The sequence below is a fragment of the Nycticebus coucang genome, chromosome 24, assembly GCF_027406575.1.
Source record: "Nycticebus coucang isolate mNycCou1 chromosome 24, mNycCou1.pri, whole genome shotgun sequence".
Lineage (NCBI taxonomy): Eukaryota > Metazoa > Chordata > Mammalia > Primates > Lorisidae > Nycticebus > Nycticebus coucang.
The window spans coordinates 18,352,631-18,377,364 of record NC_069803.1 but is presented as its reverse complement, the minus strand read 5'-3'; the positions used below and the strand labels follow the sequence as shown (position 1 = coordinate 18,377,364).

Sequence of the window (24,734 nt, the reverse complement as noted above, 5' to 3'; positions counted from 1 at the left end):
GACATATGAAATGATTCAATTATAAGTTGAAAAGGGGAGAAAATCTGGAATCTGTCCATTTAAAGGCTCCAACTTCCATGGTGGGGCCTGAAGTACCTCTGTAGAATATTGGAGCTTAACAACCACTAAAATGTACACTCCTTTAATTTTTACGGGTGAGGAAGATGGGAAGCTATCAGGTTTAAGAATTTTTCTCTGACTTAACCAACCAGGACTTGAGCCTATGTTCTGACCTATATTTAGATAGTTCCTTTACTGGAATCACCAGAAACTGAGAGAATTTAAAATGGTTTTCTTTAAGGTGCATTAATTTGCATAGAAGAGAATAGTAATTGCATTAGCTCAAGAAAAAGATTTTAAAGATGAAATCATATGGAGTCAAGAGAAAAGCACTACTATGAGGTCTTAGGAAGTGTGGTAACCAGGTTAGGTCCAGACACCTATGTACTAAGAGCTCAAGGATGTTTAATCTAACACAGTGCTGTGAACATGACTTGGGCACTGATTCTTATTGGTCTCTGTGAATCTTAGTTTAAATTCTGATGAGAAAACATCAGTTTGATCTGGCCTACAGATCTTTTTAGCTTTTGTTAGTTTTTCACTTTCAGGCCAATCTGCTGTGTCTGTGGGGAAAGGTGTGGAGTCATAGAGAGATGCAGTTTCTGGGAAATTGAGAGAAAATCTTTCCTTAGAAGGCCTTGTGGGCAGGTACCAGGTTGAGCTGGTAAAAGATTAACTGCTGGTTCTAGGGTAGAAGAGGTGTAGAGTCCTGAATTATAGCATTTGTATATTTCCATGGTGTAAATACTCCCACTGTGGTGATTTCAAGCTACCAATGTGACATTTCTGATTACACAGTTGGGGAGAAATGCATGGTAGCTTATCATTACATAGAATTTCCACGAATGTCCACTATCCACCTACAAAAGACATGACAGGTGATAGTAAAATAATTGGGAAGTAAAATAATTAGTACTTATTTCCTTTTCTATTTATATTTACCTAATACATTAAATTACATTAATATTTAATATAATTACCTAATGGTAACATGCTAATGTTTTTTTTTTCATTTTTTTTTTTTTTATTGTTGGGGATTCATTGAGGGTACAATAAGCCAGGTTACACTGATACATGCTAATGTTAATTTAATTTTTAATAATGTCTCCATTTAAAAACCGACTCAAAAATTCCTGAAAATCAGCTGCAGTGAGTTAGCACAAGCTGGTTCCAAACCACCACTGGCAGGCATTTGAAGATCACCATGTCCATTAGAGCAGCGGTTCTCAGCCTGTGGTCGCGACCCCTTTTTAACAATGAAAATACATTGGGACATTAGGAGGGTTGAGAACCATTGCATTAGAGAGTTTGGGAGTTCTGGAAGACCAGTATTCGGCTTAAGAAGAGGACAGGATGGGTAGGACATAAGACTAAGCCCAAAAAGATCAGGATTAAGAATTTGCCTTTGGCTACAAAGGGCAAAACAAATTTGCCCATCCCTTAGTGAAGAAGAGGGTTCTAACTCTTTTCACCTTACCAAGGTTCTTACTTGGTTTTGGTTAATCTATATACAGATATTACTAAAGAATTATTTTTGCTCTTTCCAATTAGTTATATTGGAGGTTCCAAAGACTTGGAATTAGAGAATCATCTCATGTCTGTAGATCTGGACAGGTACAACTGACTACCTAAATCAGGTAGAGACTATTCTAGAGCTCAGTTTTCAGAGATACAGTTAAAAAGCTGTGCGTTTAATAGCTGATAGCCAATAAAGACCCATTTTCATCTGCTATTGCCATATGATTCTAGGTCTGGCTTCATGCTAATGTTAATTTTTAGGTTTGATCAAGATTTTGTTATTTCAAATTTATCATACAATCATCTCCTGCATCTAACTGACACTTAAATTTATTATACTTAAAATTTGTATTTTGTCTACATGTGGCATTCAATCTTAAGCCAAAGTAATAATTGAGTGTTTAGATCACTATGTCATATCTTTTTTCTGTTAAAATAAATTAGTTTGCCCCAAACACTAGAGATTGATCAAAAATGAAGTCTGAAAATATGGTTGTTCATAAATTCCTTCTCAGCTGAAGCATATCAAAACTCTTGCACTTCAAAAATGATTGCAGTTTTTTTTCAGGATAGTTTCAACTCTTATGTTCAGGCACCTATAAACCTCAGACCACCACATCAAGGGAAATGAAGTGAACCTTACGCTTGATGATAAGACTTTATAGAAAACCACTAAATGAGCTACTCTAACTTCATCATGCAGGTGCATAGAGCTCCTTGAACAAATTATTTCAGACTAAGGGAGCCCATTCCCCCTTCCTTCCAGTGTTGTACAAAGAAATCATGTTTGATTAGGATTTTATTGTGTGTAGAATATGTTTGAGGGCATGTGCTTTGATGCAAATCTATGCTCTCGTAAAGCCTTATGGGCTATAAAATCTAGAATTAAGCATTAAACTCTTGGCTGTGGCAAAATATAAATATTAAGCTGATTTCTTAAATGGTTCTCTTTTTTTTGTAGAGACAGAGTCTCACGGTACCCGCCCTCTACCCCGTGGCGTGACACGGCTCACAGCAACCTCTAACTCTTGGGCTTACGTGATTCTCTTGCCTCAGCCTCCCAAGCAGCTGGGACTACAGGTGCCCGCCATAACGCCCGGCTATTTTTCTGTTGCAGTTTGGCCGGAGCTGGGTCCGAACCCGCCACCGTCGGCATATGGGGCCGGTGCCCTACTCACTGAGCCACAGGCGCCGCCCTTAAGCTGATTTCTTTAACTCCTAGGGAAGGGTTTGTCCCTAACGTGAATTATAAATACAGAGGAACCCTAAATAATAATGAAACCCATATAACACAGTTGAGGTTATTATCCAAGTCAGGTGCTTTCTCAAACTGAAAATAAACTAAGTGAAGAAGAGAGAGATGAAGGTTTAACAGAACAATTCATCATTTTAAGTCTTACGAAAGCAGAAACAAAAAACATATGAGAAATTAATTTCCGAATATGGTGTGAATGCTCCTTTGTTCTTATTTCCAGTCTGCGTATTAAAATTAAATGTTCTTCTAATCTTTCTCTGATGATTATGAAGGACTCACATGACATTGAATGATCCGATTAGAAGAGGTAACCAGACAGATATGTGAGACTAGAGGTTTAGATCAGAGATTTTCAAGGTGATAACTGAGCACTACATGGATTTGTATCGACATTTAGCTGATTTTAAATGCAATATTACTAAAAGATGGTATATTTTGAAAGTTTACATATGCTATAAGTGGATTATGATAGGTCAAAAATTATAAATTATGTATATACAATAAGGAGTGGGAATTTGTAGACGGAGCTACAAAAATAAGTGTTACGTTTAAGAGAACGTCAGAAGTTGGAAGCTCATATATATGAAGATATTTTATCTACGTATTTGTTTTGATAAACTACCAATATATGAGTTCCATAATTAGAACCTTCCTATCTTCTTCAAATCTCTGCTTTTAAGGGAAGAATTTGAATCATTTGAAGAGCTGTGCTTGTAAAAATGAGTGTCCAAAGCAAAGTTACAGAATTGTATTTTCTTGTAACATTTTCTCTTGTAGTTTGGACAGAGAATCACAAAATGTTAGTCCGAAGGGAACCATAGAGGTAATCTAGTCTAAGCTAATATAAGATTGCCCTGAAAAATAAATTTCTATTGTAAAGGTTCCTTAGGCACATTTATAATCTATTATATTGGTAACTTTGCTGAAATCATAGTCAATCAGAAAAGGCTGCCAGCTGAATCTTTCATCTTTTATTTTTTAAAATGCACATGCAGGTTATTTGCTGTTGTGATTATGCCTATTTGTTGTAGGTTCTGGTGAAAACAATTAGATAGATGATTCAGTTCTCACGGAAGAGCTTCTCCTTTGTTCTGCGAGACAGTAAACTACTCTGAATCCAGTTGCCATTTCATCCACCTGACTCAGCTCCTTGTCCCTGAACTCACCTCACCATTTCATTGCCAGGCAGAAACTTATAGCCTGTTCTCCGGAATAGCTCGAGTCCAGTACTTTCAGCGTCAACACTTTCACCGTATCCTGACAGCTGCACAGCATTTGGTGAGCTGAATTTTATTCCTCATCAAGACTGTTGACATTCTCACATTTCTGTGATTTTTATCTCCTCCAGTGATCAACTCATTTGTCAATGGGCTGCTTTTCTTTGTCATTTTTGGAAGTGAGACAGGCAGGAGGAATTTCCTAACAGTATGACCAGAAGCTGGAGAAGCAAATCTGGGCAGCATTCGTTCCTGCCTGTTGAGGTCCCTCTTGGCCTTATAAGGGTCTGGCAGAGTATGTGAGCACATCGTCCTCTAGTGGCTGACCCCATGCGAGGCTGGTGGCCATTCTCAGTCTGACAGCCCTTTCTCTCTGACTTTGTGCCCAAGGGTTATCACTTTTTAAGATAAAAGATATTTTTCTTAGTATGTTTTCTCATAGTCAAAGTTTCCCTCTTTGAACATATGTCCCATTCCTCCATCCCTAGTTGGGGGAGACATAAAAATGAATTCAAGAAATCAAAGTAAATGCTTCTGATTTCTGAAAAAGTCTTAAGGAGCATATCTCTCAATTAACAGATATCTCGGGGGTATGTAATAGACGCCAGGCACTGTTGCAGGGGTTTGATACATGTCAATGTTGGAAACAACACACAGCACTGTCCACATGGAGCTGACCTTCTAGTACGAGGACTGCTCCAGTGAATAGGGGTTTCCCCTTAGGATAGCATTCAAACCACACTCCTTGTACGTGTGACCTATTTTAATAACTATACTATTATGAACTGTACTCTTAACATTCAGTAATGTAATTGGTTTGTCTTGTCTTCTCTACTCTCCCTTCAGGACACATAGGAGGGGATGGACAATATGTCACTTACTCACCTGGTATTCACACCCATCATGCTTCTCATCCAAATGTCTGACTCAGCTCCCAGGTGCTAAGGTTTCTTACTCCAAAGAGGCCATTACAGAAAGCTATTTATGTCTTCCTAAACTGTGTGCCAAAATTTAAGAAATGCCCCTGTCTCTCTCTACTCTTCGCCCAGTTCTCCTCCCTATAGAGATGAGAGCTTATTCCTGCTCCTCCAGCTGTAGTTTGGACAGACTCCTACTGAGCAGTTTTTGCCTGGGGCAAGACTCCATTTCCATGTAAACAGGACTGGTTAGCTGAGGTCTCTCATTAGGGGACAGAAATGGGTAAATAAGGCCTTAGTTACTCCTACCATCTCACTTCACTTGAAAGATGTGAAATCTCAAGGTAGTTTAATAGTCACAATTTCATTCTTGACTTTTACAGGGAATGTAGTTAATCTGTATTATTGATGTAACATTTGTTTCTCCATTCCTGTAATCATGTTTTTCTTTATTTCCAGCTGATTCTAAGGAGAGAAACAATTAACAATTTTATGAGTTGTTTAAATCTACTGACTTCCTAAATGGAATGAATAGATTCATTTGGAAGAGAACCACTTAAAAAAACCTAGTGTATTATGGCAATTCTCTAGTCTTAGAAAGTACACTTTGTTTGAATATTGATTATTTAACGTTGAAATTATTATAATAAAAATTCTCCATTAATGCTTATGTGGCATTCTCCTTTGGAAGGATAAAGCATATTTAATTTAAAATAGCTTCTTTAGGTTGGGTGTGGTGGCTCCCACCTGTAACCCTAGCAATCTGGGAAGCCGAGGCAGGTGGGTTGCTTGAGTTCAGGAGTTCGAGAACAGCCTGAGCAAAAGTGAGACCTTGTCTCTAAAAATAGCTGGGTGTTGGGGCAGGTGCCAATAGTCCCAGCTACTTGGAAAGCTGAGGAAAGAGGATTGTTTGAGCTCGAGAGTTTGAGGTTGCTGTGAGCTATGACACCAGGCACTAACCGAGGTCAACAAAGTGAGATTCTGTCTCAAACAAACAATTGAGGTTTTCTTTCTTTCTTTCTTTCTTTCTTTCTTTTTTTTTTTTTAGAGACAGAGTCTCATTTTGTTGCCCTTGGTAGAGTGCTGTGGTGTCACAGCTCACAGCAACCTGGCTCTAGGGCTTAGGCGATTCTCTTGCCTCAGCCTCCTGAGTAACTGGGACTATAGGCGCCCACCACAACACCCGGCTATTTTTTTGTTGCAGTTTGGCCGAGGCCGGGTTCAAACCCCCCACCCTCGGTATATGGGTCTGGCGCCCTACCCACTGAGCCAGACGTGCTGCCCAACAATTGAGGTTTATTTGATGTTTCTTAGTAATTTAGATTCAGGTTATGCATTATGTCTGTTTATTTTGCTTATTTATTTATTTCAGAGACGGGGTATTTATTTATTTATTTACTGAAACAGACTCTCATTCTGTTGCCCAGGCTAGAGTGCAGTAGTGTCAGCCTAGCTCACAGCACCCTCAAACTCTTGGGCTCAAGTGAACCTCTTGCCTCAGCCTCTTTACTAGCTGGAACTACAGGTGCTCGTCACAACAACTAGCCAATTTTTTTATTTTTACTTTTTTTTAATAGAGACTTTTTTATTTTTAGTAGAGACAAAAATCCTGCTCTTGTTCTTGCTCAAGCTGGTCTCGAACTCCTGACCTCAAGCCATCTTTCTTCTCCCCTTGGCCTTCCAAGAGTGCTAGGATTACAGGTGTGAACCACCATGTGTGACCTTTATTTCTTTCAGAGACAGGGTCTTACTCTGTTGTCCAGGCTGGGGTGCAATGGCCTGATCATTGCTCATTGCAACCTTGACCTTCTGGGCTATGTGGATCCCCCTGCTTCAGCCTCCTGAGCAGCTAGGGCTACAGGTGTGTGCCACTACATCTGCTAATTTTTAAATTTTTTGTAGAGACAAAGCCTTGCTTTGTCACCCTTGCTTTGTTGGCCTTCAATTCCTGGGCTCAAGCTGTCCTCCTCTGTTAGCCTCCCAAAGCCCTGGGATTACAGACATGACCCACTAACCCAGGTCATGCATTTTTGATAGGCAGAACACATAAGTGGTGTTTCATCCTTCTTAGGGTTTCAGGAGGCACAAGGTGTTGCTTTGTCCCGTTATTGTTACTTACTGTACCTTTGTGAGAGTAATACCTTACTGTATTCTCTAGATTAATCCAGTACAAAATTATCATTTTCTCTTTGTAATCAAGACTCTTCTTGGCTGGGGGCAGTGGCTCATGCCTGTAATCCTAACACTCTGGGAAGCTGAGATGGGTAGTTTGCTTGAGCTTACGGATTGGAGACCAGCGTGAGCAAGAGCGAGACCCTGTCTCTAAAAAAATAGCCAGGCATTGTGGGGGGTGCCTGTAATCCCAGCTACTTGGGAGGCTGAGGCAAGAGGATCACTTGAGCCCAAGAGTTTGAGGTTGCTGTAAGCTGTGACGCCATAGTACTCTACTGAAGGTGACAAAGTGAGACTCTGTCTCAAAAAAAAAAAAAAATAGGCAGGCCTGTGGCTCAAGGAGTAGGGTGCCGGCCCCGTTATACAGGAGGTGGTGGGTTTAAACCTGACCCTGGCCAAAAACTGCAAAAAAAAAAAAATACTCTTCTTCATCAAACCACAAGTACCCACTAGTTTTAGTATGCATTGCTGATTTTGTTGGAGCAGCAATGATCCTATGATGGATGCAAAATGGTCACTTTCTAATTCCACCATCATTTCAATATTTATTAGCTAGCACACATATTCTACCATAAGGAAAAGTTTTCCCTTCTCCTTTGTTTGGTTGTCTATTTAAACAATTGCACTTGACGTTTGTTATTTTATTTTATAAATATCTTGTTACCATCATTATTTATTTTCATCTTCCTTTACGTCTCCTGGATATGTCTTCATCATTTTTTGAGTATTTCCTTACCTTCTGGCACACACACAAAAAACAATGCCCCACTCTCAGAACAAATCATTTCCCCAAAGTTCCCCGGGTCATCATAGTGGTAGATCGGATTGAGAAATCAACATGTAGGCTCTAGGTGTAGTCATTGACCTGGGGTATGTTTGCTTCTAGCCCTTTTAGTGGACAGAGCTCAGACACACACACACACACACACACACACACACGCGCGCGCGCGTGCGCGCACACACCCGGGCATGATGTGTTAACACTGATAAATGCAATTCCAAGTCAACACTACAGCATTCATTCTAGTCATATTTGAACTCTATTCTTTAATTTAAAAAAAAAATACTTGTCATTATCCTCAATATATTTACACATTTGGTCAGTCCTACATCACACTACTCTCAACCTCCACCACCAAGGAAAACAACCTTTCTCAGTTAAGTTTGATATTTGTGTTTGGTCGTTAGACTTAAATTATCTCATCAAGAGCTGAATCTGAGAGTTACTTAGGTTTCTTTTAAAAACATCCTATTATTATACCTACTGTGTGGTTATATTGTTCACTTGAATATAGTTAAGTTCATTTGTTCCTTGTTTTATTGTATTTCCCCCAATCTTTGTTTGTTTTATTTTACTTTTTCTTTTTGCAGTTTTTGGCCGGGGTTGGGTTTGAAACTGCCACCTCCAGCATATGGGGCCGGGGCCCGACTCCGTTGAGTCACAGGCGCTGCCCATGTTTTATTTTACTTTAAAAAGAAAAAAATGTAAAACATTGATTTTTTCCCAAAAGTCCAAACTCTATAAAAAGTTTTCAGAGAAGTATCTGCTCTCCATCCCTTCCATTTACATTCATCCCTTGGTAAACAACTTAACCAGGTAACCTGGTTAACACAAGTTGTAAATCTTGTGTTTATTTTTAGAAAATAAGCATATACAGCTAGGAATCTACCATTTTCCTTCTTTTATATAGAAAAGGTAACACACCATATATACTCTTTTGTACTTTTGTATTTTTACTTAACAATATATCCCAGGAATATTCCATTTTAGTTTATAGAGATCTTTCTCAGTCTTTTTTTCCAGCTGTCTAATGCTCCATGGTGTGAATATACACTAATTTATTCAAAGACTTTTCTATGTATAGAAATTTATGTTGTTGCCAACATTTTGTGATTATAAATAATGAATGATGTTTTGCAGATATACTTTTATTTTATTGGGGGGTGTAAGTCATGACTTTTATTTTTTAATGCAGTTTTTGGCCCGGGCCGGGTTTGAACCTGCCACCTCTGCTATATGGGGCGGGCACCCTACTCCTTTGAGCTACAGGCGCTGCCCTAAGTCATGACTTTTAAATCAGCTCTGTTTTTTTTTCTCAAGTTAAATGCATGTAGAGGCACCATCAAAAGGTATTAATACCTTTCTCATGTGTAAAAACAGGTTCATGACAATATGCTGACTAAAAAGCTATGGGAGGATTATATTGTCTGGAAACTGTAAGTACATTTTGTGGAAGTAGAGGTTGTACCACCTATTTGTATAACAGCAAGGCAAGTGTGGTCTCTAGGAAGTATAGGTAACGTTGATTAGATTGCAGTGTATACTTAAAAGCCGAATAATGCACCCTTGTAAAACACTCTTCAAAATTATTTAACTTCCCATGATATCATCGCAGCATGTGCAAAAAAAAAAAAATCTTTCGTGTTATCTTTTCCTGTCACATGACTCGTGCAAACAAAAGAAATCCTTATCTTTTTGTTGCTATTCTGGTCCTTTATAAAATGGCATTAAGCACCATTCAAAACTTGCACATTAAAGGTTAGGTTTGGGGGGGGAAGATTTTTTTGTATTTCAAACCAATTATATTTGCTAAGCTACAGAGCACAAATTTTCACAAGTGAAATTGTCTAGCATGTTAGATGCATAAAAACTTGATAGTGTTAAAACCACTTTCTATACATTTTCGCAGTTAAGTCTCATAGCCACCCTAGACATAGTGAATGAAGCAAGAATTACATTGTCCTTATTTTGAAAAAGAAGAACAGAGACATTAATAGAGTTCAAGAAAATTTCCCTGGGATGTTGGACTCTGTACTAAATCCTGAACTAGAATCTGGGACAATTTCTTTCTTTTTTTTTTTTTTTTTTCTCTGCAAAGCAGGATGTACCTGTCTCATAGGGTTATTGTGGGGATTAAATAAAGGTAATGCCCATGAAAATGCTAAGGTATTGAAAGAGAATGTAGTTCTATTATCAAATTATTTGAGATTTGATGACTATGGGTGAAAAATATCCTGTATTTTAGTGTGTGTGTGTGTGTGTGTGTGTACTACATACAAGAGACTTAAACAGTCTACAAGCTGTAGATCACACAGCATGTTCATGTAGAAAAATATTTTATAGATTGAACTAGTACCTCTAGGAGCAGGTGACAATGATATATACCCATTGTTGAATAATTAACAGTATTATATGTTGCATAGAAATTAGACCTTAAAACAAACCTCATTAAAAAGGCACCGATCTAAGTTTAAAACCTTTAAGTATCTCCTCTTTAAAAGTGATCAATGTATGTACTGGCTAGTTACTCTGCTAGGAGATCCGCACAACTTTGATCTAACTTTCTTTGATTTAACACTGCAATTAAGAAGATTTGGTTCAAAGTAAAAGCTCATTGGTTGATGTTTTACACTGATGTGATAATGTTTACACAGATGTGCTTTGAAATCTTGATTACGGTGGATTTGGGGGTCCTACCACAAGACAGACTGCTGTTGTTTGAAAGGTGAAATAATGTAACATTTACCTAGCACAACCTTTTAAACAGACTTAGCAATATACATTTCTAAGGTGATTTATCTGTTTATTGTTTTTAGCCAGTGTTTTTGCTTTATTTCATATCTATCAACAGTAAATCACTGGTGTTAAGGACTCCTTTATAACTTGGTTGCACAAGGGTTATTACTTAGGCCCATAGTGATAAAAAAGGTGTAACTATACCGACTTTAAAGCACCTGCCAATTAATTAGGGAAAAAACCTTCAGAGCAAGTGAAATAAACCAGTCAAATCCAACTGAGCTCCCAGGTTTAGGCTTTTGCTGAACAGACCATGAAACAAGACTGAGAAACTAATCTCCAGTGATTGCCTAAAACTTTTTGCTCAGGGGAAGCATAAATTTGCCAACTGATTCTCAACTCTTCTGCCACTGAAAAATTTTAATGGGAAGATCTTGAATTTCACTGGTGGTACAACACCAAAATTTCAAATGTACACTCTTAAATTTCACCAGGAACTTTTGAAGTCTCAAATCAGTGCTATTTCCATTTAGTTGTTTTTAAAGTTTATAATTACAATGTGAACAAAAAATCGAGAATTTAAGAAAATGCAACAAAGAAGTACAGGGACCTGCTCTTAGGTTGCATAAGGGACTCAGAGGTGGCTTATCTTTTATGACCCTATTCCAGATATTCATTTTCTATTTATGGCAAAATACAAGAATGTAAACCATTTCTGGGTGGCTCCTGTGGCTCTAAGGGATAGGGCGCCAGCCCCATATGCAGGAGGGGGTGGGTTCAAACCCAGCCCCGGCCAAAAACTGCAAAAAAAAAAAAAAAACCTGAAAAAACAAGAATGTAAACCATTTCTTTTCCATTTATTTGGTTTTACTCTAAATCTCTTGATTCATGATTCTATTATCATATTATGCTAATGAAAAGTTCACGACCTTAGCACACAATTTAAAACTTTCACATAGATACACATGTATGTATATTTGTGGTAATGATCTTGGTTATATCCTGTGCTGAGTAAAAATAAACATTAAAGAGAACTTAGGAAGGGGGGGGGAGTTCCTAACCTAACTGTGATTATGTAAAGAAAATCCCCCATCTAAATGATAAAAGAAAAGAGTAATGCTTGTACATTTTATTAGTGTTTTGAAATTAGTGAGTTAAACTGTCAAAGCTTTGATTTTCCTTTCATGTCTGTCCGGGCAGGTCTAAGCCTCAGGTGCCGCCCTTTTCCCTCCCCCCCCTGTTACTTTTCTCTGCACCTGTCCACTGCAGGCTCCCAGCAGCTCCCAGGGAGTCCAGTTCTCTCCTCCTCTCGCCTCTTCCTCCTCCCATCCATCCCACTCCTCCTTCCCACCCTCCTCCCTGCCTCTTCTATATACCTGCCCAGCTGGGCTCCTTTGGCCCCCGCTACCGCTGCAGAGCAGCTCACATCAAAGGCTACACTCCATCACTGCCGCTGCCCCAAAGAGAACCCCAAGGAAGGGCCTCGGCTGGTTCCCCCGAAGTCGCCGGCTAGGTTTGGCCAGGTGCTGGAAAGATTTTTGCTAGGGCAGGGGTAGAGAACAATCGAGGGGCCCTTCTGGTCACTTCCGAAGAGCAAAAACGTGTTGAGAGGAGGTGGGTTTAAGATTTCAAACAGAACCTCCCCAGCGCGCATGAAAGCGCTTGATTAGTATCTGTCAAGAGGACCCGCATATATACCGGGTGTGTATGGACACAGGACTCAGATCTGATCAGTTTGCCGAGTGGAGCCGCGGCCCCCAGCCCCAGGCCCCGTGTTGGCAGCAGCAGCTTTAGATGCTTTTGCAAAGCCAGCAGCCGGCTCCCACCTATCCAAGAAGAGAAGATCGCTCCAAGACATCCGCAGCTTTCCTGCTATTTCAATGCCAAGTCCCTTCTGCGACCTCACCGGAGTAACCAGGCCTTAACTTTTGCGTTTGTTTTGCTATAATTTTTCTCCGTCCCCCTTACCCCCGGCACACTTTGTATTGGGGGGGGGGTCTTCTGTTTTCCGGATCCTCCGCCTCTCCCCCTCCCCCGCGCCCCTCCATGGCTCCCTTAGCCGAAGTCGGGGGCTTCCTGGGCGGCCTGGAGGGCCTGGGCCAGCCGGTGGGCTCGCACTTCCTCCTGCCCCCGGCGGGGGAGCGGCCGCCGCTGCTGGGCGAGCGCAGGGGCGCGGCGGAGCGGGGCGCGCGCGGCGGGCCGGGGGCGGCGGAGCTGGCGCACCTGCACGGCATCCTGCGCCGCCGCCAGCTCTACTGCCGCACCGGCTTCCACCTGCAGATCCTGCCCGACGGCAGCGTGCAGGGCACCCGGCAGGACCACAGCCTCTTCGGTAGGTACCGCGTCCGGCGCCCACCGCAGCTCCGCTCCTCCAACCCTCCCCGGCGCCCCTCGCCGCGCGTCCGGTGCGAGCTGCAGGCTGGGGCTGGAGAGCGCGGGCCACCGCGTGGACAGGAGAGTCTCCTGCCTGCAGGTGGCTGCAGCCTGCAGCTCCAGACGCGGGGGCGGGAGGAGAAAGAATGGGCGCTTCCGAGCCTCTTTGCTACGTTGCCTCCTGGCCCTGCCCTTTCTGCTGCCAGGAACACCAAGACCTGGACTGGGAATCACAGTTCTTGGGTTCATTACCTGCAGGCATTAAAAACAAACAAACTAAACAAACAGTCCTATATTATTTTCTCCTACGTCTTTTCACATTTCCCCAATACTGCCGGCTTTACAAAATTTAATAACAGAAAGCACGTGCTACTTTAAACATGCCCCGAAAAACTAAAAACTTTCATTTATGCAGTGGATTCATGCACCCGTGGCTACTGCTCTGGGGTCGCTCTTGCATAAGATACAGGGTTTCTGTGTCTGCATAGGGAACCGTGAGTGTTCACCTGAAGGGGTAACAGGAGCTTTCCGTGGCACCGTCCCTGCCGTCGGACTCAACTGCCTGCAGTTTTCTCCTTCCTAAGTTCCATCTGACTGAGAGAAGAATGGTGGAGGTGGGGTGGGGGTGGGGGTGGTGGTAACCCGGCTACTGAGCACCCCCAGTTCTTCAGCCAAGATCCTCTTTAGAAATTGTGAAACCGGAAAGCAAGGATCTTGGTAATGACCTTGGGTAAGAGGAAATGAGAAAGCGAAAGAAGATATGGGTGGGAACACAGGGGACGTGCTTCAGAATAGCTCCAGCAGGAGAAGGGGTTAAAAGAAAGAAAGAAACAAGGGGACGATTGTGAAGACTGCGCCTATTACAGACGCCAGACTGGGAAGGTCTCTATTGTTAATTACTCCTTAACTAGCCGTGTAACTAAGAAGGTCCTTAACTCCTTAACCAGCTGCGTAACTGACAAGCGCCCTTCTTCGTCGGAGGCGCAATTTTCTGGTCCATAAAAGGATGGGGTGGAATTCAGTGGTCACTCTGGTTCTAACAGTGGTGCTTTCTGGTTCTACCAGTCCAGGATCTTTCCCCCACAGCTGAAGTTTTCATTAGGTTTGAGTTAACCCGCTAGCAGTCTCAAAAGATTTTGATCAAACTTTTGACATCATTGGAGAGGTAGGTTGTGTGTGTGTGTGTGTGTGTGTGTGAGAGAGAGAGGAGAGAGAGAGAGAGAGAGAGAGAGATACCAGTTACTTGTCAGCCACAATGAGAAAAGGCAATGCAGAGTTAGTTTTCCTTTCCTTCTTTGCACCATGGAATTCTTCAAGCCCCCCGTCTCTGAATGGCCCTCTCTTTATCTTGTCCCCATCCCCTTGACTGGTAGAACTCATTAAAACTCTGGACAAGTGTAAATCTCGGTTCCAGGAGCATTTGTAATTGTAGATGTAGAAATAGCATGTGGTGGTCATTTGGTAGCACTTAAAGGCTTAGAAAGTTAACTTTAAAAAACCCATATGTTTGCAGCCTCCACTGATCTCTTCCCAATTCCCATTGACTATCAGTCAAGGGTGTCATGACCTAGTGCCCAAACTGGGGTCACTTTTGAAAAGTGTTTTTGAAATTTGGGAGGCTTGAGATTCTGATTCTAAAGAACTTTGCTGACACCAGGTGGCTCAGTGAGCTGCCTTCAAGAATGACTGTACTCCACTGATGACAGAAAAAATATCCCAGCTACCTGAAAGATTTAGAAATGGACACAAATGGGATAATATTTGTGGGCAGAGCAAGCAGAAGCTAAGCTTAGGTAATATTCAGATTGTTCCCCTGCATTACACAGTGTAGTCCTGGAAATTCTGCTTTTAAGACACATGTAATTCAACTGTAATCTCCCAAAGACAGATTACCTATCATTAACATCATCTATCTGTCTTATTTATCATCTGTCTATCTATCTATCTATCTATCTATCTATCTATCTATCTATCTATCTATCTATCTGTCTATCTATCGTCTATCATCTCTCTCTCTCTTCTGCTTTCTGTCTGTTTGTAAGACTGACCCTATGGGGAGAGATTAGTAGATATTTGTTAACTTGACAATGTTCATTAATGATATTTAAATCCATTTCTTTAGGATTACCATTTTGCTAGAATTTTTCACCAATGATTTTGAATAATTAGTGGCTGCAAAAATATGATGTAGAGTGATTATGTGCTGGTGTGAGTTACCCTACGGTAAGAGGCTATATATGTGTATAGGAACAAAATACGTACTGTCATATAAAAGGAAATAACCCAGATTAGTCTGGTAACTTAGAGGAGTGAACAGCTACCATACAATACACTATAGTGCATCTTTTTGCCCTTCAATTATTATATATATATATATTTATTTATTTATTTTTTTTTTTGCAGTTTTTGGCTGGGCCAGGTTTGAACCCACCACCTCTGGTATATGGAGCCGGCATCCTACCCCTTTGAGCCATAGGTGCCACCCATTGCCCTTTAATTCTTGAACATCAGAACTTACAGCAAGAGAGTGAGAGTGAAAAGAAAGTTTATATTTAACCTATAAACTATAACCTATGTATTACTGCTTTCTATGTTTGCCCTCTTTTGCTAGTACTTCTTTTACTAATTATTAAATCAATTTGTTATTATTCTATTAAATGCTTAGCTGTGTTATCAAAGTAAGAATTTTGAAAAAAACTCAGAAATGGCTAAATGACATTTTTGACATTTTATACTAATTTGGCTATGATCAAATAAACACTCAGAATGCTGTATTTTTAAATTTTAAAACCACATCAATAGAATACACATAGAAAAGTCCCAACGAGGTCAAAAGAACTTCCTATCTGAGTTATCTCTGTAGTTATAATAGAGTTTTCCTGCACAGTAGTCCTTTAGGAGACCTTACCTAATACAGAAACATGGAATCATTACTTTAAAAAAAAGTTTAGCCTGAGATCAAACATATTCCTTTAAAGGCTTTTCCTTTATTCTCCCCTATTCTCCATAGATTTGTCTGATGTGGTTGCATTGTGGGTTGACTCACCTGTTTATTATGATTTAAAAAAAGGCTGGCTTTGAAAATGATACCAGAAAGACCAAGTACCTCCAAGTCTTTTTATGGGACACTGGGCATTAGAAAATCTATCTAAAATCTGTGATTACCTCTTAAGGAAAGTTTTTCATGTCTACTCTTTGTAAAGGAATTAGTTTAGTTGCCACCTCATATTATAAATAAGAAAGACTTGTCAAATCTCATTTAAGAATCAAATGATTACAAATTACTATGTGGTATACTATTTCCTCAAGGAGAAAAAGGATCGGAATTAAAAAGTGTGACTAAAATCTTTAAGAAGAACACAAAAACCACATCACCCTTTTCCCATCGGCCCCATCAGCCATTGCAAAATGATTTATGCCTGGTTATGTATAAGGTTATGGACGTCGTTTCATAAAGTTGAAATGTTACATATCATTATTCCAAGAACATATACAATCTTTTTTCCTTCCTAACTACTACCTAGTTTTTTGCAAGGTGATAACCTTATCTTAACATGAGAAGTATAGGTGGCTTACCATTTAGTTTTCCAAGAAAATTGAATATTTATGAGATCAGTTGTGTAATTAGCTTATACAGAAATTAAATATGTGTATTATGGTGCTTGAAAAAACTTGTTTTCTACTACATTCTGATCAGTTAATCAGCTCCTATTCTTTGAAAGACAAGAACATCTCCACATAAATCAGATACTTAATGAGAATTAAGTTGCATGTCAGCCTTCGTGTACTTTTTAATTAGGATGTAGCAGTTAATACAATTTAAAGCAATTCTACATTTGTATAAAATTCTCTTAATATGTTTTTTTCTATTAACTGTATTTTGGGCCTATGTTGTGTTTGGGAATCCTTCACTAATGAGCTTGGCAGTGAGTTTGATTTTCATTTACTCTCTACCTATATATACTTGTTATGAAGGAGGCTATCCTATAGACTCTGGGTCTTCTTGCTGTGTCTTACCTTCTCTTTGCCTCAGGCTCTCAATGGGGGACACTGGCTCTTTCAAGCCACTTAGAGACTATTTAGTCGCGTATTGTTGCTGTGAGATCCTTGATAGCTTTAGCATTCTACATCATCTCCTAATAGTTTGAAAGAGCTCATTTGTCTTGCTAAGAATCTATGTTTCTGCCAAAGAGTGAATTAGACTGTGGATAGAATAGAGCCCTCCATATCAGCAAATAGTCAGATTCTGTACTTTCCCTTGGCTTTGAGAGTATCACGTGTCCAAACAGGAACTTGTACAATAAATCAAGAAATAAGAGCAAGAGTCAGGCTAAGTGGTACACATTGATACTGTTTGTAGAGCTTAAGATGAGGTGAAGGGGTGAAGGTAGACAGCTATTGAAGGAGGCAGTTCCAAGCATAGAAAGTGTAGCTATTCTTTTTCAGTAGAGTCTAAGGGGAAGAGTTAACAAAGACATTTGTCCAAAGGTTAGTGTGTGCAGAAAAAAAAAGGGTAATACAGCGGGAGGTGTTTTCTAATTTTTGTATTTGGTATATTAAGTGGACAGTTTTTGATATGAGTTTATCTATTAATAAATGAGAATAAGTCTAGAAAGTTATTGATAGCAAAATATATTTGCATGCTAAACTTATAGTATTTGTCTATCATATTTAATTTAATTAAGCCCTTTTACTTCTCGGAACTATTCAATTTATTTTTAGAAATCACCTACCAGGAAACAGAGCATATTATTTAATACATAGAGTGAAACTGTCCTAAAGTAGAAGCAAATGTCATGTCCCTTAGGCATATCAATATCCTTTTTGGGCCTCAGTTTTTTTATATGTAAAATAGGGATATCTTTCCTACCTTTCTTAAGGGATTTTTTTATTTTATTTTATTATTTATTTATTTATTTTTGTTGTTGTTGTTGTTGCAGTTTTGCTGGGGCTAGGTTCTAACCTGCCACCCTTGGTATATGGGACCAGTGCCCCACTCCCTGAGCCACAGGAGCTGCCCTAAGGGGTTGTTTTTTAGGGCCAGATGAGGAAATATATGTACAAGTCCCTTATAAGTATGGGTGCACTTTTATACCCATATAATATATACTACTACTGCTAGGAAAAGATTGAGTTGATTCATCGTAAATAAAAGCAAAGGAATTAATAGCAAATGGTTGTAATTAGCTAAAGGAAGTGAGGAGAACTAAGAACACCTCTATTATATATTAATTCATGATAATAATAGCTTCAATGTGTTGAACGGTTAAAATGTGCTACTCCTCCGCCACTGTCTTGTGGGCAGATAGTCCACACATTTTGCATCTGAGGAGATTGAAATTCAAAGAACACAAATGATTTGCCTACACAGCTAGTTAGTAAGTTGTTGAACTACAATTGAAATCTAGCTCAGTGGTTTAAGGTTTCACACCCTTAACATTATACCATGAGGAACAATATTTTCCTTTTCAGTCTCTTTTCACCTCTAAAACGGGAAGATGATAATAACAAAACAGTTGCATAGCACTTTTCAGTTTACAGGGGGCTTCCACGAACATTATTTTTAGCAATATTGGTCTACTATGGCTACTCTTTGGAAGACTTTCATGAGTCCTATATTCATTAATAAATGCAAATCACTTAAGTTTTTATCAACTTGCTTATAAATTCAGGTATCCTGGAATTCATCAGCGTGGCAGTGGGACTGGTCAGCATTAGAGGTGTGGACAGTGGTCTTTACCTTGGAATGAATGAAAAAGGAGAGCTCTATGGATCAGTAAGTATTATTTTTTATTATCCCTGTAATTCTTAAAATAATGACTGTTTTGTATAATAATTAAAATGTCTACCAATAATGTTTATCAGAAGTATACAAAATATACTTGACGTAGAAGTCACAAATCTATATCCAAGTGTTTTGGGCACTAGTCTAGTAACTTAGTTTTATTTTTTAACTTTCAAGTCATTATTGCCCATAGCTCTTCTTCCCTTTTAGCCTAAGTCTTTCTAGCTTCCTCCATGTTTTGATCATACCCCATCAAAGACAGAGAAAAATGGGAGCATTTTTTCCCTGTGGTATGTTAGATCCTTTCACCTTTAAATTTATTTGATGTAAAATTTCTCTACCCATTATCATCAATATCATTTACATAGGTAAATGTATATCATTTACTTGCTGGCCTTTGCTTATAGGAAATGAGGGAATTAAGCAACCACACTACTTCTACTACACCTGTAGTCTTGATAATTACAGTAGCTGTGGTCCTCTCAAAAGTTGTTTCGAGCAATTTTTTGAGGGTTTTTTTTTGGGGGGGGCTGGGGCTGGGTTTGAACTCACCACCTCTGGTATATGGGGCCGGCACCCTAGTGCTTTGAGCCATAGGCATCACCCACTTGCTACTGAGTAGCTCATGTCTATGAATCTACTATTTTTTTTTAACAAAGTAGCAACAGCAACACGAGAGTTAGAGTAACAGAGCAATATGAACTTATTCTACAGCATAACATGGAGTTTTCCTCTTTCACTATTAACATTTTTTATTTGTTTACAGTAGCTTATATACTCTGAAAACAATTGGTAAGGTGTAAATGGGTGCTAGTCACCCACTTCTATTCTCAGAAATCCTTTCTTAAAGTCAAAATCTCTGTAACTATTTCCACAGAGAATTTGCTTTTTATGAGTTACCAGATATCACTATCTGGTACCTTTTTCTTTTTCTTAAAATATCAATTGAGATGACAATATTTAACTAAACTTTTGATAAACACTCAGAAAAATTGGTTGTAACATTTCATCAGTGGTGTCTGACTTTTGTAAGGATAAAAAACTTGTTCTTTCTTGGCTTTCTGTCAGCTCAGAACAAAGATAAATAATGCTGTGTGTAAAAAGCATATTCGTGAGGGTGGCGCCTGTAGTTCAAAGGAGTAGGGTGCTGGCCCCTATACCGGAGGTGACAGCTTCAAACTCAGCCCTGGCTAAAAACTGCAAAAAAAAGCATATTAGTGGAATTACAATAGAATTAATGGAATTATAATGGGAAAAACATGCATATAATCTTCATGTGTGTGTTGGATTAAAAGAGCAACTATGGGGAGAAGGGGGGGATGGGGGTCACAGTGTATGGCACACTTCTTGGGGGCAGGACACAATTATAAGATGGACTTTAACAAATGCAATCAGTGTAACCTAATTTTTTGTCCCTTCAGTGAATCTCAAACAATAAAAAAAATCAACATATGTTGAAAATTAAAAAAATAAAAAAATGAGTAAAAGAGCAACTGTGGTCTATTCTTTAGGACAATGTGTAGTTCATTTTGAAAAGACAAATCATTGGGCTTTTACTATGTTTACTTAAATAGTCAAAGGTCCAGTAATCATGGGGAATGTATCATAAAACAATTAATATATTCACAAAGGCAAGATACATGATTTGGAGTGATTATCTTGAATATAGAATTTGCATATTACCAAGATCTTGATACGTTCCAAGGTGTTAGTACAGGCTTGATATGTAGAACTTTGGCAGCTAATGATGGAACAAGTTAAACTGCAGGCTTACTGGTGGTGATGATGGTAGGGTAATAATATGGAACATGGGAAAATTTAGAATATTTGTTAAATATTTGAAAATAGAATTGGGACTTGGCATCTGACTTAAAATTTCTTGAGCTATATTGCCAGATGAAGTCTGGCAAGAAAGATTTACAGCTAGGATATAAACTACAACAAAATAAAGCAAAAATAATTTAACCCTTTCCTCCTTTGACAAGGATATAGTTACAGGCAAAGAAATAAAAATATAGAGTTGAGGTTTTTGTAAGGAAATGATCTCAAGGGTATTTTTTTTAATGGTGGTGATCTCTCTTTCAGGAGAAACTGACTTCCGAATGCATCTTTAGGGAGCAGTTTGAAGAGAACTGGTATAACACCTACTCATCCAACGTATATAAACATGGGGACTCTGGCCGCAGGTATTTTGTGGCACTTAACAAGGATGGAACCCCTAGAGATGGGGCCAGGTCCAAAAGACATCAGAAATTTACCCATTTCTTACCTAGACCGGTGGATCCAGACAGAGTTCCGGAATTGTACAAGGACCTGCTGATGTACACTTGAAATGTGATCGTATCTTTATGGAAGAACAAAACCACAAACATCCCTTCTTAGAACAGTTTCCACTGTAAAATAATAACCCAAGAAGACGCTTAGAATGTTACAGCATCTATTTTTTACTGGAAGATTGAATTTAGAAAGAATATTGAGAAAAAAATTGACTTGAAGTGGCTCAAGATCACTCTTTATAAGTGGATTGAATTTCTTTAGGTCCCTTGGTTAAGTCCTTACCAGTAGACTGAAGCTGAAAATCTGTTACAAACCGTGGATAATGGGAACCCATCAAGTTTGCTGCTGGTGCCTAACCCCTCTGGATTATGTTTACTTTAAAAAGTTGCATTAACATAGCTACTTCATGTTGAAGAAATGGATTGACATTGGTGGCCAAGATTATTACTATGGAAATTCTGAGGACCTTGTAGAATTTTGCAAGTTATGGCATTATACATTTAAAAAAAAAAACGACCATAAAAACAAACAAAAAAGCGTGGGTGACTTGTGGACTGTGAGACCTGCCACACCAAGACAGAACATTTTTTTAAAAGAATGGACCTATTTATACATTTTCAATTTGAAAATATTTATTATATATATTTATTTATTAAAGAGTTTATTTTTTACTGTATGAAGATAATACAAAGAGTAAAAAAAATTTCAACAAAAGCTTCTTTATTTTCCCATTACTTTATTGTTGTTTCTTGGGCTGTAAAGAAGACATCATTGTTACCACATTAACTATAGAATAAGGTCTTAAATTTATTTTTAAAAATATAGTGTAGATTCTATTTTTATGCAGTCAATTGCCTTCTAAATGTAACATTGGTTCCTTTTGGCCTAGAACAATGTTTTATTGATTTGTATTGAATTTAACACACATTCAAAAGGGAATTAAATATTTTTATTTTATGCTTTGATTTCATTGCTTTTCTGGTGAAAGTTCTTCTACTTCTATATTTAAAAAATGAAAAAATTCTAAGTACCCTAGAGAAAGACTTTGGTGTTTATAGAACTTCTGACATCAAAAATTATCAAACATTATAACAGACAACTTATGTTTACTTATTTTCTGATGCACTGTGGCAAAGGCCATTACTGTCACCCAGTATGACCATGACAGAAAGAATTAGTCTTTGTGGCACTTCTGTTAACAAGGGTAAGGCCATATCAGTTTAAGTCTGGTATCTTTCCCTTACATCTCCTATTTAGTCTTTTATTCAACAAATATTCATCAAAGGCTTCTATGCTCTAGTCACTGTGTTAGGCACAAACAGAAATGTGGTGCTGTGGTGCAGAAGTGGACCCTGCATTGCGCAGCTTAATGTCTGGTATGAGAGACAGATAGTAGAGAAATAAACCCACAAATACATAGAATTGTGAATTGTGATGTGTTCCATGAGGAAAACAAGGTACTTGTTCAGCAGGAAAAAAGAACAAACTTAGACAAGATGGGTCAGAGAAGGTTTCTCTAAAAAGGTGACATGATGGGTTGTAAAGGATGAGGAGGAGCCAGCCAGCTCAGGAGCAGGATAAGAGCCTTCTAGGCAGAGGGAACTGTGAGTCTGGGCTTCTTCTTAAGGCAAGAAAGAGCTTCGTGACTGGAGCTTAGGGAGCAATTGAGAGAATGGCACAGATGTGTTTAGAAAGCTAAGCCGATGAACATTCTGTAGACTGGTAAAAAGGTTCTACCAAGTTCTATCTGCTGCTGCTCCAGCAGCTGTCAATGCTACCACACTTAGAAGAAGCAAGCATTGTGGTCATGTCATAATGACAACAAGAGCATCTGATGCTCTTTACCAACCTGGAGGGCAGGATCAAGCAGATTGCTGGGTCAACGTTTCCCCAGAGTTTCTGATATGCAAGGAGTCTGGTCACAGGTGGAGTCTGAAAATTTGCATTTCTAACAGGTGCCCAGGAGATATTGATCACACTTGGAAAAACACTAGTCTAGAGTGGTGTTTCTCAAACTTTAAAGTGCATCAAAATGATTTGGGGAATCTTTTGTAGAGGATGAATCTGTTAAACCACATAGGTGTGGGATTTTGCCTTTCTACATTGTCCCAAATGAGGCTCAAGGCTGCTTCACCTTGGAGCACACTATGAATGGCAAGACAATTGCTTTAGTTCATCTTCTCATTACTTCCATAAATTAATGCTGATGTGTAGCATGGGAGAAGAGAGTTTAACGCGTGACTTTAACGAAGCTACATGTGAATGTGTGTATATGTGAAGAGTTGTGTGTATACTCGTGTGTATATGGGAGAGAGTAGAAAAGATGATTTAGCTCAAACCTTTTGGTTTTATCAATAAAAAAATGGTTTAGGGGTAGTATTTTAATAACATTCAGAATAAAATAACTCCTATTTTTTACTTTTATTTATAAACTAAAAAGTGAAAGACATTGTGGTTTGATGCTTAACATTTGTATTTAAAGTACGTATCTGAAAGCAGGCAGTAAGCAAGTGGTTAATCTTTAAGCAAGATTCTGGTGTCTAAACTTACAACTTTGTAGGAAATCATACAACTCTAAAGAGAGAGTACACTGATCAAAGCTGGCTCCAAATAAATACTGTCACCTACTCAAAATTTCCTTTATTTTTACATGTAACAGGAATATACGTCTAATATTTTTTATTGTGATAGATAGTTGTAGTGATTGAGATATGAAATGTTACTGAAGCAATGGTTTTAAAAACTTTTAGAGAAAAGGGGCATCACGATGTCTTTCCATCTTATTATATGTATCTGTTGATATCCATTCCTATGTCAGAAAAACCATTTGCCTTTGCTGAAACTGTACCAAATCTCTTCTCTCCGAAGAGATTTACTTGATACTTCTCAATGGAAGTGGTACGTGAACATACTAATTGATTCATGTATGGAGAGATAAGAATCATTTTGTTTATTATCAATAAATCAATATAAATCAATATTTGAAAAACAATGTCACCCAATGCTAAGGAAAAACTCCACCCTTTAGGTGTCCCTTTTGCTTCTTTATTTTTATTGTCTCTCATTTTAAATGTTCTATTAGTAATCATATGTCAACTCATATCTTTCTTGTTTGGCATGTTGGTGAACATTGACCAAACTTCTCTACGTTTTCTGTGATGATAAGAGAAATCACATGGGGCTCAGGAGAACTTTTGGTCAATTCCAAAGGGTTTGGTTTTCCAGCAAATGCAATGTCAAAACAACTAAGGAATTTAAAGCTATCAACCGTGGGTGGTGCCTGTGGCTCAAAGGAGTAGGGCTCTGGCCCCATATGTTGGAGGTGGTGGGTTCAAACCCAGCCCCAGCCAAAAACTGCCAAATATAAAAAAAAAGCTATCAACCATTTGCAAGACTATAGATCTATTAGAAACTTAATGTAGAAAAGAAAGCTTTTCAGACTATCCCACACATTACATCTATAATGCAGTTTATGGCAATTTCCAGTTTTGTGAATTAACTAATTGTCAGTGATACCTCATATATACCAAAACTCTGACTTCTATAGATAAGTTGTTATGCTTACAAGACAATAAATCCTTACTGAACATTGTCAGGAGGTTCTTGGAAACTGTGACTTCAAGCGAAACAATGTATAATGAAA

The 24,734-nt window shown here is 38.7% G+C and overlaps 1 protein-coding gene across 1 annotated transcript; it reads left to right on the top strand.

The window, feature by feature from the left end:
* The first annotated feature begins 12,702 nt into the window (after nucleotides 1–12,702).
* FGF20 (fibroblast growth factor 20) lies at nucleotides 12,703–21,727 on the top strand. Its single transcript, XM_053578658.1, has 3 exons — nucleotides 12,703–12,988; nucleotides 18,702–18,805; nucleotides 20,900–21,727. Exons 1-3 carry the CDS (start codon nucleotides 12,703–12,705, stop codon nucleotides 21,143–21,145), a joined length of 636 nt encoding a protein of 211 aa, XP_053434633.1. The 3' UTR covers nucleotides 21,146–21,727.
* Nucleotides 21,728–24,734: the final 3,007 nt, after the last annotated feature.